Source organism: Trichosurus vulpecula, chromosome 6 (genome assembly GCF_011100635.1).
Source record: "Trichosurus vulpecula isolate mTriVul1 chromosome 6, mTriVul1.pri, whole genome shotgun sequence".
Classification (NCBI taxonomy): Eukaryota; Metazoa; Chordata; class Mammalia; order Diprotodontia; family Phalangeridae; genus Trichosurus; species Trichosurus vulpecula.
Window position 1 is genome coordinate 258,741,359 of NC_050578.1, and position 14,842 is coordinate 258,756,200.

General features: G+C 56.4%; 1 protein-coding gene across 6 annotated transcripts; it reads right to left on the reverse strand.

The window, feature by feature from the left end:
• Positions 1-4,105: 4,105 nt before the first annotated feature.
• On the reverse strand, positions 4,106-14,154 carry PACSIN3 (protein kinase C and casein kinase substrate in neurons 3). Of its 6 annotated transcripts, none has more exons than XM_036763865.1 (11): positions 13,907-14,154; positions 9,234-9,306; positions 8,827-8,921; positions 8,308-8,464; positions 7,885-8,120; positions 7,603-7,758; positions 6,937-7,112; positions 6,553-6,673; positions 5,997-6,133; positions 5,171-5,295; positions 4,106-4,590 (listed from the first exon to the last, which is right to left on the reverse strand). In XM_036763865.1, the coding sequence occupies exons 3-11, from the start codon at positions 8,881-8,883 to the stop codon at positions 4,475-4,477; spliced, it is 1,281 nt and encodes a 426-aa protein (XP_036619760.1). In that variant the 5' UTR covers positions 8,884-8,921; positions 9,234-9,306; positions 13,907-14,154; the 3' UTR covers positions 4,106-4,474. The 6 variants fall into 6 exon arrangements, with proteins under 6 accessions (XP_036619760.1, XP_036619759.1, XP_036619761.1 ...); XM_036763864.1 differs by having other exon boundaries at positions 9,234-9,301; positions 13,907-14,151; XM_036763866.1 differs by having other exon boundaries at positions 5,171-5,292; positions 13,907-14,151.
• Between the last annotated feature and the right edge of the window lie 688 nt (positions 14,155-14,842).

A 14,842-nucleotide genomic window follows, 5' to 3' on the forward strand; every position in this document is an offset into this window, starting at 1 on the left:
ACCGCGACAGACGGGTCCTACCGAGGGCCAATCCGCGGGAAGGGAGGCGGGGCAATGGGAGGGGTCACGCCCAGTCCAATGGGCAGCCGGCTGGGAGGGAATGGGGTGGGATGACGTAGTTTTCTCTGAGCCAATCAACAGCCCGAGAGAAACAACAACCCGGACAAGCCGGCTCCGAGGCCACCCTGCAGCCTATGGCAAAGTTGACTAGTCTCCCGCCCCGAGCCAATCCGAGGTTTGTATTGGGGCATGGGGGGCGGGAGGTGGGGGGAAGAGTGACGGGTCCTAGTTGGTCCCAAAACGCGACCGCGGAGAGAAAAGGACGTAAGGAGGGATTTGCGGCCCAAGGCACGCCCAGGAGGCGGGAGCTCCGGGGCCGATGGGCGGAGCCAGGCCAGTTGTCAGCGTTGATCAACAATGCGTCCCACGCGCCCCGGGGCCGGAGCGGGGGGCTGAGCTCCTGGAGCCGCGAGGGGACGCCGGTACCCCAATCCCAGACTCCAGGGCTGCAAGGAACCTCAGGGTTGTTTAACTACCGGCCGATTTATGCACAACACGCTTTTAAGTTTAATCTGTGTTATTGATGTCTAGACGATCAACCAAACAAATCGAGCCCAATTCCGAGGCACAGCCCGAAATAAGAGGGGGCTCCAGCCAGCCTTTGCTTCATACCCCGCCCCACACCTGAGCAGCTCCTCTTGTGGTGGTCTTAAATCCGCCTTTGCCCCAGGCAGGCGCCTGGCATGCAGTAGGCGCTCTCTAAATGCTGATTGCCTTCCCCTTCCCACCACCACCCTCTGGGGCCAAGAAGGGCAAGACCAGCCCCTTCCCATGCATGATCCTGTGTACCACCGATGGGACCCCGGAGGTCACGTCCCACTCCAGTTTTATCATTTCTCTCTCCTCTCCTTCACCCCCTTACACTCTGCTTTTGAATTCCATCATGCCACCAAAGCTGCTCTCCCACAGTCCGCAGTGATCTCTCGACTGCCAAAGACCTTTTCTCAATCCCCCTTCTTCTTGCCCTCTCTGCAGCCCGTGACATGACACTGGTGATCCCGCTCTTCTCCTTGACACTCTCCCCTCTCAAAGGTTTCAGAACATCGCGCTCTCTCTCTCTCTCTCTCTCTCTCTCTCTCTCTCTCTCTCTCCTCCTCCTCCTCCTCCCCCCACCCCCCCACCCCTGGTTCTCCCCTTCCTCTCACCAGCCCTTTGCTGGAGCCCCAAACCCAGGTGTCCCTCAGGGCCTTCTTACCCTCCACACCACTTCTCTTGGTGATGTCATCAGCTTCCAAGGATTTAATCGCTGAATCCACCTTTCCTGCCCCAGCCACTCAGCTGACTTCCCATCTTGCATCTCCAGCTGCCTTTCAGACATCCCAAACTGGATGTCCAGTAGACAGCTTAAACTCCGTGTGTCCAAAACAGAACTTATCTTTCCCCCTAAGCCTCCCACCCGCCCCCTGCTTCCTACCTTCCCTGTTACTGTGAAGGGTGACGCCATCCTCCCAGTCCCCCAGACTCAGAACCTAGGAGCCATCTTGGTCTCCTTATCCACCCCGCCCCCCCATATCCAATCTGCTGCCGGGGCCTGGCAATTTCACCTTTGTATCATTTCTCAAGGAGCCCCCTTCTCTCCTCTGATTCTGCCCCCCGGTTCGGGTCCTCATCCCCTCACACCCGGACTATTGCTATTGGCTACTTTGGGGGTGGGATACCTACCTCAGTCTCTTCCCCTCCCCAGTCTGTCCTCCATTTAGCTGTCAGAGTGATTTTCCTAAGGCACAGATCTGATCATGTCACACCCTACCCCCAATCAATAAACCCCAGTGGCTCCCAGTCACTTTTAGGACCAATTACAAAATGCTCCATTTGGCATTCGCAGCCCTTCATAACAGGCCCCCTCCTACCTTTCTAGTCTTCTCACACTTTACTCCCCAACATATATTCTTTGAGCCAGTGACCCTGGCCTCCTGGCTGTTCTTCATATACAAGAACAAGAAGTCTTGGCTCTGGCCATTCTCTCTGGCTGTCCCCATGCTAGGAATGCTCTCCCCCCAACCCCCATTCTGCCTACTGACCTTCCCAGCTTCCTTTAAATGACAACAAAATTCACATCTTCCCCAGGAAGCTTCCCCAACCCCACTTAAGTCTAGTGCTGACACTTTGTTAATTATCTCCTATTTATCCTGTACATAGCTTGTGTGTATATTTGTTGTCTTCCCCATTAGATTGTGAGCTCCTTGAGGGCAGGGATTGTCTTTTGCTTCTTTTGACAGTGTGGGAAACATAGAAGGCAGTTAATATGTTTATTGATTGGCAGATAGGGACACTGAGGCCTGAAGGGCTTGCCCAGTCCCACAAAGCCACTTTTTGAAGCCAGGTCATCTGACTCCAAATCCAGGGTCTCTTTACATAGCAGCCCTTCAAATACTTGAGGCCAGCTTTGTACCCCTCTAAATCTTCCCTTTTCCAGGCTAAACATTCCCACTTTCTCCAGGTGATCCTCCAGTCCACACAAGAATAGTGGTGGCCCTCTGACTTCAAGGTCAGAAAAGAAACTGTAGGGTCTGTTTGCCCTAGGACTTATCTGAGGCCGGTCCTGCTTCCTCCAATTAGGTCACTCCTCAGAGGCTGATGGGATCCCTCAGAGCCTCAGGGAGTCCCAGAGAAGGTACTAGGACTTTGGGCCAGGTTTTCTCCAGGCTTCAGTAGAGCCACTCTCTCCATGAGGAGGGATCTCCATCCCCAGCTCTGGCCCCAACCTAGATGTCTCACATTTAGAACTAGGAGAGACTTCATCATCCAAGCCCTAATTTTAGGGTAAAAGGCAGCTTTGGTGCAGTGAGGAAAGCCCTAGATTTGGAGCCAAAGAACTCTGGGGAAATCACTCCATCGCTCTCAGCTTCAGTCTTCTCGTCTGTAAAATGGAGGGATCCAACTGGATGATCTCTAGGGCCTAGTCCAAAAGAATCCAAGAAACCGAAGGGCCCGGCTCACTGAAGCTTGGTCTGGAGGCAGTGACCAATTTCAGGAATCCTGCTTTCCTGTCCCAGACCTGCCACAAACTGACTGGCTAACTCAGGCAGATTCCCATTAGAGGGACCCCAGCATCATAGTGTTAGGGCCAGAAGGAAGTCCGGAGGGCTCTCAACCAATGCCATCATTTCGAGGGTGGGAAAAGTGGTCTCAGGAGAAGTCGTGTGACTCTCCCAAGGTCCCCTAGGGAGTGTGGGATCTGAACCCAGGTCCTCTGACTCCATCCATGCTCTTTCCAACATCCAGCCTCACTCTAAGTGTCACCTCCTCATCTTTAAGATGAGGGAAGTTAAACAATCTCCAAGGTCTGTTGTATGAACAATGTGGGCAAGTGGGAAGAATGCTGGATTGATAGAGAATCTGGGTTCGAATCCTGACTCTTGTGATTCCTGTACCCTCTGTGATCTGGGTTTGAATCCTGACTTCCCATTCCTGTACCCTGTGTGATCTGGGTTCAAATCCTGACTCTTCCAATTCCTGCATCCTATATGACCTGGGCTGGCCTATTAGGCCTTGACTATAGTTTTAGAGCCGGAAGAGACCCCAGGGCTCCTCTGCACAATGCAGGGTTTGGACCAGTATTTAGGAGGCAGTGTGGTGCAAGCACTGAGGCCTGCCTCCTGGTTCTGCCTCTTAGTCCCCAGGCGGAGCTGGGACACAGATCCTTCATGTCTATAAAGAGCGAGGTGTGGGGGGACATTAGAGCAGTCGTGTCAGACCCAATAAGAATGGGATCCCTGCAGCTGCAGGCTGACTTAGAAAACCCTACATTAACGCTCTCTGTGTTGTATCAGCGGTGTTTTCTTTATTTTGCTCACTATTTCAATGACATCTTTGTGTGGTTCAGCAGGCATGGCCCTGCTGCAGTGGGTGTGCCACATCAGAGGACCCTTGCATCTAGTCCTCACCAAGGCCTCCAGGAAGGCCAGCCTGAACTCCCGCCTCCCCTCCCCGTTCCCTCCTGCTCAGCCTGGGTGCCATCCCAGCCCTCAGGGGCAGTCCAGGAACACTTGGGTCCCACAGATCCCAGGATTGGGCAGAAGGAAGCCAGACGATGACTCCAACATCTAGTGTCGTTTCTCAAGTTTAATGCACATTAGGAACAAACCATAGTTAGAGGAGAGGAAGGCCACTAGACCAGAACTACCCCACCCCCTTGGCACAGAGAAGCCGAGTCCAGGGGCATCTCGCCTCAGGAAGCTGCAGGGAGAAGGGGGGAGGCCCAGAACCTCTCCTTCAGCCCTGCAGTTCCCTGCCCAAGGTTGGAACCCTTCCTTTCAATAGTCTCATGCTTTCCCAGGCCGTCTCCCCGCCCCAAGTCCCAAAAACACCCTCCCTCCCCACCAGAGCTCACTGGTGCAGCTCACTGACATAGGAGAAAGAGGATGGGTTGGGGGGGGGTGGCTGAGCTCTGACCCAGGCCGGCAGAGAGCCATCAGGCCCCCACACATTCCACGTAGTTGGCAGGATAAAGGCCAATGCGCCCACTCTGTAGCTGACCCTGGCACCAGCCCTGTTCATCCTCATCGCTCATCTTCAGCAGCTCCTCACCTGCCGAGAAGTCACGGTATCACTGGGCGTCACTACCCCCAGCCTTCCTACCTTTTCCTACCCTGCCCCAGCTTCTGGGGTTACAGGGAAAACGTCCCCCAGAAGAGAAGCTCATAACCTTTTGGTGCCACAGGCTCTGGGGGTGGGCTGGTAATGCCTGTAGACCCCTTCTCAAAATAATGATTTTAAATGCATAAAACAAAATACATAGGAGTACAAAGGAAACCAGTTCCATTGACATAATTATCAACGTATTGTTGAAAAACAAGTGACAGACCCTGGGGAAGAAGTCCTGATCTAGCCTGAGACCTAGGACAATGAGCCTGGAAGCCTTACTGACCCCTCCATCTTGGGACCCTGCAGAGCCCAGCTGGGAACAAGGGAGCCTGCTCAACACACAGCCTGAAGACACAAGCCACAGGGGGCCAGGGAACAAGTCAAACTCCTCATCTCTCCCTGCTGTGGCTCAGTGAGTTGTAGAAAAACAGAAATACGTTTTCCCTTTCCCCACCCCACTGCTGGTACCCAGGGGGTGCTGAAGAAGTGGGAAGAGAAGGGAAGTGGGAGAGCATCATCATACCTGCTCTGAAACTCAGCTCATCTGCCTCCTGGCCTGAGTAATCATACAGAGCTCGCACCCGGACCCCCGTAGCACCCTTCCGGGGACTCTCATCATCTGACCACTCCTCATCCTGCCCATTCCTGCTGGGGGTTAGAGGAAGCACGTCAGGCAGACCCTAGACTCTACTAGGATGGTGGGGGGGATGAAGGGATGAGGCCTCGGGTCATCTCCACACCCCGGTCAGACTGGAGCCAGGGAATGAAGGCCTTGAATGGAATCCTGGAGACCAGGGGTAAACAATCACTTGGGGGATCACAGGATACGGCACTGGGAGGCCCAGAGGGGGAAATGACTTGTCCAAGGTCATAAAGCCAGTAAGTATCTGAGACTAGATTTGAACCCAGGACACATCTCAAGCTCTAACCACTAATACCACGCTGCCTTCTCTTTCACTTGTGAAAAACTCTGCCCAGTATTAAACTGGCTCCCATTTCTCTGAACCAGGGTTTGCCCTCTGCCCCCAGGAGACATGGCAGTGGGGCAGAGCGTGAGAAAGAGAGAGGAAGGAAAATAGAGAGAAGACAGGAGGCCAGAAGCAGCCGTCCGCTGAGGTGCACATCTCCTGACTGACTGGTTCGCTCTCTCTCCTCCGCTTCTCTCTCTCTGGCTCTCTCTTACACTTACACACACACCCCCCTCCCTGTACAAAAAAAAATTTTTAGAAGTGCCACATCTGCACAGGCAGGAAGGACACCCCAGCCTCCACATCCTCCAGTCCTCACTGGAAAAAGTCGAATGCCAGCCAGCCCCCCAACTTCCCCCCAGAGACTCCATGCCCTCTCACCCTGGGCTTCCTGGTGACTGTGGAGGGGGCACAGAGCCATCCCTTGTGGGCACGATGCTGGTCAATGTCACTTCATCCGGGTTCCGGCTTCCTTTCTCCTTCCGGCTAATTGTCCGCTGAGTGTCCAAAGACCACTCCTGGGGGGGGGGGGGGGCAAAGGGAGCGGCTTCTTAAAGCTGGGGCCGAGGAGGCATTTTACTGAGGGTCCCTCTCAGGGAAGGAGGAGGAGGGGAGTCTGGGGAGGCTACCAGCTCTCCCACTCCCTCTTCCTCCCTTCTCCCCCCTCTCTCTCTCCCACCTTCTTTCCTTTCTCCCTCCACTCTCTCCATCTCTTGCTTTGTTTCTTTCTGTCTCTGTTTCTCTCCCTTGGTTCTCTTTCTCTTTCCCTATTTCTCTCCACTGCTCTCCTTCCCAATCTTCCTCTCTGTTTTTCTGCCCTCCCCCCCCCAATTATGATGATCTTTGGGCTTTTATTACACTTTAATAAACTTAAGAAAAGAGAACACAGGGTCCTGGGAGGGAATGAGGGAGTGGGGGAGGTTCAGAGCATGCCCACCTCAAACTGTGGCCAGTTCATTGCCATGCCTGGCCCGTGGGTGCTACGCCACCAGCGTAGGTCCTCTTCATCATTGGCAGCCATGATGCCCTGATGCAGGTCCCGGTGGAGCTGCTGGAACCTGGAGGCCCAAGTCACAGTCATCAGGGTGCCCCCAGAATGACCAAGATGCCGAGACCCAGTCCCAGGTCCCACGGTCTCCCCACCTTTCCTCCCTCCATCAACTCCATTAAATTCAGACTGTATGCAAGGCCCTGAGCAGACGATCAGAACCAGAGGCCCACCAGGGACTACCCGCGTGACACCAGACATACCCTTTGTCCTCTCTGGGACTCAGTTTCCCCCCCTATAAAATGGGGGTGGGGGCCCTGGGGGCAGCCACACCTGTCATTGCCAGAGAGGTCAAGATGCTGGTGGAAGGTGAGCAGCATGTCTTTGAAGAAGAGAAGGCGCTGGCGCTCTGCCGTCTGACATCCTTCAAAAACCTGTTCCATGTCCTCCATGTAACGGGGGGTATAGCGGTGAAGCTCCGCCAGCGTTTGCTCATACTGGCCTTTTGTCTGCGATGTCCAGGAAAGTGGAGAGGGGTAAGGGGAGGGCCAGTGCCCCTCCTCAGCCCAACCCACACCGGGGGGGAAAGGTTCCCCATATCCCCAGAACGCTTCATCACCCTAGTGCCTGAAATGTCATCATTAGAGTTTCCTTTCTTTGGGGGGGATAACGATCGCTGGCACCCTCTCTCCCCTTTCAGGATTCTCTTTAAAGACATAAACACTAGTCAGCAAGGTAAGTCTACAAATGCCTCAGGGTGAAGGAGATTGGAGAAAAGAGAAAGAGGAGGCCATGGGCAGAGAGGCAGATTGGGAGTCAAAGGGCCTGGGTTCACCCGCCAGCTTTGCCCCTTCCTAGTTGTGTGGTGGCACGTGGCCCTTGACCTGGGAGGTGCCTTCTGGCCCTGGGGCCCCAAGAAGCTGGGCCATCACGGCCACAGGGAGGGAGAACATCGCCTAGTTTGTCACTCTGTCCAGGGCCGGCCCTGACAGCTGGTACCTTCTCAGCCTCCTTGCCACAACGCTCCACCCGCTCTTGAAGCTTCCGCAGCTGGTCCTGGGACACAGCGTTGTCAGCACGCGCATGGCTCTCCCGTGTCTGCGCTGTCTTCTCCTCCTTCCGTGCTGAGTGGTAGCTCTTCTTGGAGGCTTCCACCTGCATCAAGTGGGCACAAGGTTCCAGGCCCTACACGCCACAACACCTGTCCCCTCCAGCTCTCCCAGGGTGCCAGCCTCCACCAACCACAGCCGACCTTTCCCACACACCCTCTCCCTGCCTCACCTCCTTCAGCCTCTTCACCCACGGTTTCTGGGCTTTTCGGAAGCCATCTTCTGCTGCCCGACTCTCTCGGAAGCCTCCCAGGACAGGCCGGTGGAAGGCTTCCCGCTGCCAGGCTCGAACCCGATCGCTGTCCTCCCCATGGAGCTTATCCCGGACTTCTAGGTGCAAGGCACTCAGTCGCTCTGCTGCCGTTAGGAAGGCGTGCCATGCCTTCTCCAGAGTGCCGTACTGGGGGCCTGGGGAGGTGGGGACATGCCAGGTCAGGGGAGGGGCACTGGGGGAAGACTGAACTCCAGCACCTTTCTCCTCCAGGGGTCTCCCACCACGCTCCTCCTTCATGGCCATTTCTGTCCCTCCCAAGCATTTATGAAGTGCCTGATGTGTACAAGGCAGAGGAGACACAAAGATGGAGCCCCTGCCTACCCTTCTCCACAGCCCCCCTCCACTTGCGGGCCCAGTCAGCCAGCTGCTGGGCATAGGCCTTCTCAATTCGGGCTCGCTCCTGAAAACAACTGACTAGGTCCCCGCAGAGCCGGTGGCCATCCTCCACACGTTGGACTGTCCGTTTGTAGTTCCCAGCCTAGAGAAAGCAGAAATACTTCTTTTACTAGACACAAAAGGTCGTCTCTAGCCACAACCAGGTATAAGGGCACCCTCTGAAGATAACATCTTCAGCCCTGAGAAACTGTGTTTAGGAGGGAAGAACCAGAGACCAGAGGTCGAGGGCTGGATGGGACCTCAGTGGCCAGCTAGCCCAATCCCCTCATTTCACAATTAAGGAGACTGAGACCCAGGGAAGTCCACGGACTTGCCCAAAGTGACCCAGGTGGAAAGGGCCAGAGGAGGAATTCAGCCCCTGGTCCTCTGTACTGATTCCAATCCAGACTGGCACTGGACCCTCACCTCCCTCCCTCCCACCAGAATCCATCCAGAGCCCCTCACCTCCCAGAAACTGCCCCCAGGGATCTCCCCGCCCGCGTCGTCCTCCGGGGCCATCATGTTACCACAGCACCGAATGGTGGCGGATTCCCAGGCAGCTGTAAAGGGCCAGCATAGTCAGTGGAAGAGCCTGTGTCCTGCCTTGCCCAAGGGAGGGGCAGATTTGGCCACAGACACACATTCTAAGATATAAAAAGCCCCCAGCCCTCCTCCAACCCCAGAGCTGGAGGAGCTGGGAGTGACCGGAATGGTCCCACAGAGGGAGAAGTAGGAAGGGCTTCTCCTAGCCTAGAAGCTCCCCATTCTCCTTGTTCCAAATTGGGATCATTCCACATACTACCTCCCACATCCTGCTGCCCCCCAGCTTCCTCCCCATTCTCTACCCTGCTCCCAATCACCACCTGGCTTACCTGGGCCTCAGGACAGCAACCAAAGGCCTTGGGGGGCTGCCACTCCAAGCTCCCACGCTGTGTCCTTCCTAATCTGAAAAGTGCAGGTTAGAGAGAGAGGGAGGGTGGGCAGAGGAGGGCGGTCAGTCATGACCAGTGCCCCGCTCCCCTGGCACAGCAGCTGCTGGCCAAAGTGCCAGACTCCAGCAGGGGGAATGCCAGCCAGATCACACGATCTGGCCAGGGATTAGATGGCAGGGACGGAAGATGGCCGAAGAGCCCCAAAGCCCCCATATCCCAGGGGCTCCAGAGGGATGTGTCTTCCCCAAGCCACAGAAGGCCCCTGGTGCCTCTCCGAACACCAACAAAGTCACTAGCGTCAGCAGAACCAGGGGCTCTCCTAGGAGGGCTACCATCTTTCCCCATGGCCACACTACAAGTTCCCTGGGAAATAGGATAGTATCAGGGAAGAGAAAATACTAGGCCAAGGGCAGAGACTGAGGTCTAGGCCTGCCCATGTCACTTGCTGGATAATAATCCAACAACTAGAGTGTCCATTATTCTTTACATATGTCATCTCGTTGGATCCTCACAACAGCCCTGGGAGGAAGGTGCTAGTATTACCACCACTTTACAGATGAGGGAACTGAGGCAAACAAAGTGAAATGACTCGCCCAGGGTCACATAGCTAGTAAATGTCTGAGGCAGGATTTGAACTCAGGTCTTCTTAACCCAAAGTCCAGGGCTGTATCCACTATGGCAATTCTCTGCTTAAATGACCTCAGCTAAGTTATTTAAGCTCCGTTCTTCATCTGTAAAATGGGAAACCACCACCTACCCTGCACGTTAACCAGGATTATCATCATCAAGTGGATATGAAAATGCTTTGGGAAAGTCTAAAGTACGAACGACTAATGAATCATAATCCTAACTACGGACATGTGTGGGGTGATTTGAAGTTTGCAAAAAACCTTCCTCTTTCTCTACGGGAGGCTTACAAGAAGCCTATGAGGTAGATACTGTAGGAGCTATTATCCCCATTTTATATATGAGGCTGACAGAGATTAAGTGACTTGCCCAGGGTCAGACAGTTAGTAAGGGGTAGGATGTGAACCCATGTCCTTCTGACTCCACAGTGAGTACTCTACTCCCTAGGCCAGACAAGCAACATTCTTTATCAAAAAAATCAACCCTGACCCTGCTCTCACCCAGCTCCTCCACAGACATCCTACAGTACTGAGTCACTTCTACCTCCAGGACAAAGTTCACCATTTCCTCTCTGTGCGGGGGCCCTGGGTGAGGGTGTTCAGCTCACACCTAGCCCCCCCAGCCATAGCCCCTTCTAGAAGAGAACTTTTCCAGTCTGGGGCACTCACAGTCCAAGGCATAGAGCAGGGCACAAAAGCAGCAAGAACATGGCCAGTAATGAATGGCGTTGGCAAAGGACCTCAAGTGCCCTCCTTTGGGTCCCAGCAAAAGCATGCAGTGAATGGAATCCCAGGCTAATAGAGCCTCCAACCTGGAAGAAACCTCCTCATTTTACAAATGAAGAAACTGAGGCTCATGGGATTCAATGACTCACCCGAGGTCACATACTTTGGTATGGGAACTGGCAGAGCTGGGTTTTGGACCCAGATCCTCTCACTCCAGAGACAAGATTCTTCCCTATACCAAGGTCATGGAAAACCAGAGAAACCTGTCTGTCTCAGAGTCAGGACAAGGTGACAGCCCTTTATCTTTTAGCAAAGGGCTGGGGCCTTTGGGAACCCAGTTGTTGAGTGGGCAGGCATCCACCCTACCAAGAGCCAGAAGGGGAGGGAGGGCCTTAGGACTCACCTAAGCCCTAGGCTGGGGGGAACTAGGAACAGATCTCTTTATATGTAGCCAGCCCCACAGGTCACAGTTGGACACAACCCCATCTCTCTAAGGGCCACCCCAATGAAAGGAGTGGGAAGCATTGCCTGACTCCACCTGCAAACCAACCCAGGTTAGGTGTCCAGGAGAGCCAAGATCCCATTCTCCAGCCCCAGGGAGCTGGCCAAGACAAGGCAAAGGCAGCCCCAGTGAGGGGCTTCAGCCTCATTCCCGTGTTGTCACCCCTGCTCCCTCTGGGCATTTCTAGGGAGGAGTGCCCACACTCCAGGCCAAGGGAAACCAGAGAGGAGCAGTAAACTGGCAATGCCTTGGGCTGAAAATAGTCAGAATTACAGAATTTTTTATTTGGAAAAGACCTCAGTAGCCATGTAGTCTTATCCAAACCCAAAAAGAATCACTATTATAACATATTGCACAAGGGGCCAACCAACACACACTCCTCTGTTTGACATTTTGCCCTTCACAACCTAGACTCGACCTACCTTTCCAGCTTTACAACCCATCCTCTCCTCCCCTTCCCATACACATCGGTATATCTGTGTCTGGACGCCCTGGCTGTCCTCCCTGCCTAACACACCCTCCTTCTTCACCCCGGCATCTTAAAATACTTAGCTTCTTCAAAGCTCAGCTCAAATATCACCTCCTATACAGCCCCTCAAATGCTAGCACTTCTCTCCCCAAAATTACTTTGTGTTTATTTTGTAAATATTTTTATATGTACAGGGTGTCTCCCTCTAATAGAACATAAATTCCTTGAGGACAAATACCCTAGGATCCATTTGCCTTCTTACCCCCCAGTGCCTAGCACATAATCAATACATGCTCATTGAAGGGTTAAAAGGATTGGGAATATATTAATGCATATCCGCAGTCTGCACTCATACTCTGACCAGACTCAGGTGAGCCATCCCCAGCCCAGAGGCAGAAAAGGACTCTTTGCTTGGCTGTGAGTGGATTGTCCAGTCCTGCCCCTCTGTGCCCTGGTTCCTCACCCTTTACCACTGTGACAGGGTGCATGAGGAGGCCTCTGGAGGGAGCCACCCCTGGCTCTGCTCCCCCTCCCCCTCCCCAGAACAGAGCCTGCTGTGTGCTCCAGAGCTGGCACAGCTCCCTCTGGCCTCTCAGAGCAAACACTCAGCCCAAAGCTCAGGGCACTGCCAGGGCCACAAAGCCCCCCCTTTACCCTACGGTCAAAAAATAGAAACAATTGATCTAGGGACCTGCCCCCCAAAACATCCTGGCCCAGCTTCTTTTGTCCCCTCGACATGACCTCTGGATCCCCAGGTCTGCATAAGGCCCTACCTGCCCACCTGTTGAACAAACTGAGGGGCCAGGAATCACCCTTACCCCAGAAAGAAGTAAAGGGTCCTTCCCCTTATCCAGTGGGTGCCAGTAAAGACCTGAGGCCCTGGCAATCTGGCTCCCCAGCTGGACATGGCAGTGCTTCACCACATAGATGGCTGAAAGCCAAGGGGCATGGGTGAAGCTGGCATGAAACTCCCTGACCCCCACCATGGAAGCTCAGCAGGATCTGACCCAATGTGGGGTGGAAGGCTCAGTAGGGAACCTGAACTGGAGCCTCTGCTTGCCCTTTAAGGACCCTGGCCCTGAGAAGGTCCAGCTGCTTCGCCAATCTGGCAATTCGGACTCACTCTGCAGTCCTGAGTCGCAGATGGGACCCGGAGGGCTTCTCCTCCCTACAGTTTGTGGGGGAGGGGGTAATGCCTGCCCAGTCTGAGTTGGGGGTGCCTCCCGTGATTGGGATCCGGCCCCGGCCTTCTAGGCTTTTGGGGTAGGGATGGGTGGCCCACAGCACAACCAGGCTTGCCTTCCTGCGGGCCGGTGAGGCAGTGGAGGAGCAAGCCTCAGCATGCAAACAGTCAGGAGAGGTGGCAGTGCAGAATGGGGGGGGGCGGGGTGGGGGGTGGTAAAGGCTTTTGGGGAGTGAAGGAAGGGGAGGAGAAAGGGCCCAGGGAGGGGCAAAACAAAGGGACGCTTCAGGAAACCCAACCTGCCCGCCGCCAGCAAGGCTGGCTCAGTGACGCACTAAGGAGGCCAGAGGGGCAGTCCGTACCCAGGCCCCTGCTCTGCCCACACCCCCTCCTCCCCGGGCATCGGCCCCGCCGTCCATGCCTCAGAGCCCACGCGGAATGGGGACAGGGCCTGGCCAAGAGGCTCCCACCTCACTGGCGAAACTTGCTGAACTTGGTTGGGGGGAGGGGGACAGGGGGATGGTAGGGGCAGGGCCGTGGACGGAGCGCTCACACCTGAGGGTGTGCTCCTCGGGGAAGGGGGCGTCGGGCTCCTCTGTCTGGGGTCCCCAGCCCCAACCCCCCACTCCCTGCGCACCAGATGCTCAGTGCCCGGCGGGCCGGGTGGGGCGGGGCGTGATGGGGCACAGCTGCCCCCGCCCCCGCTGGGGGGGTATCCAGGCCCCTTCTCCCCTTCCCCGGCCCAGCCTGCAATGGCTTCTCGGGTCCCCAGCCGCAACCTGGGCTGCAAACCCCTCCCCCCGGCCCCTCGGCTGCTCTGCCAGCCGGCCGCTCCCGCCCCCCGCCCCCCACGTCGGGCGTGGTGGCCGGGGGCTCCCGGGGGGCGGGAGTTGAACTGGGCAGCAAACTTCTGGGGCCGAGTCTGGGGGGCGGCGGCGGAGGAGGGGGAGGGCGGCCCCGCTCGCTCGCTCGGCTTCTCCCGCCGCCCGCCCGCCGCAGTCCTCCCAGCCCTGCCCTGCCCTACCCAGTGCCGCGCCTGGCCGGCGGGCCGGGCAACCTGAAGCCGAACCGAGCCCGGCCGCGTCGCGCTGCCCTCCCCGCCCTCACCGTGTCCCTGGGCTCGGGGGGCTGCAGGAGGTGGGGGAGGGGGTCCGCCGAGGCTCCGGGGCCCGTGTCCTGCTCCTGCTCCAGCCGGTGCCGCTGCCTCCCGGAGCGCGGGGCCCTCCCCCGGGGAAGCCCAGCCCACCGGCCCCGCCCCCGCCGCCGCAGCCAGACCCGGTGAGGGCCGGCGGGACCCGGAGCCAAGCTCCCCTCGGCCGGGGAGCGGAGGTCTCTCCTGCCCGGGCAGCAGCCACTGAGCCGAGCACCCTGGACCGGGGGGGATGAGCAGGGAGGGCTCTGGGGGCCCCTGAGCTGGGGACGGAGGGAAGGAGGGAGGGGGAGCAGGGTCAGAGTCCTCATGGTCAGCAGAGAGCCAGGCTGCCCGGCTGAGATTTCAGGATCGCCCTTCCCCAGCCAATAGCGGACCCGAGTCAGGTGAAAGCTCGGTGTGACCCTGGCACAGCCATGCGGCGGGGAGCCAGCGGAGGCGGGGGGAGCGGGTCAGTCCAACTTGCCTGTCCGAACAGCAGGACACCCAGGAGCAGGGGGAGCAGTCAGTCCGAGAGGCTCTGGACGCTTGCACTCCCCGGGCTTGCGTCTCTGGATTTCATTCCAAAGGCATCCCGAATTGTCTTGAGCCCCGGCACCCCCCTCGCCACTCTGCAAGTTTCCAGTCTTGCACCTCTCCAATTCTACCCTTTCCCAGGCACCCCTTCTTCCCTTTAGTCCCTCAGGAGGTTTTTCATAGCTCGGCCTGCTATTTATAACGTCTGAACTGATCCAGGAATGTTCAGACGCTGAGCTGTTCCCCACCTGCTCAGCACCCACCCACCCCCACCGGGGCCCAGGCTCTTCCCTCCTGATTTCCCCGCAGAGACAAGGTGGTTTCCTTTAATATGTGAACTGGTTGGTATTGACCAGGCTGCCAGGCAAGAAGAGAGC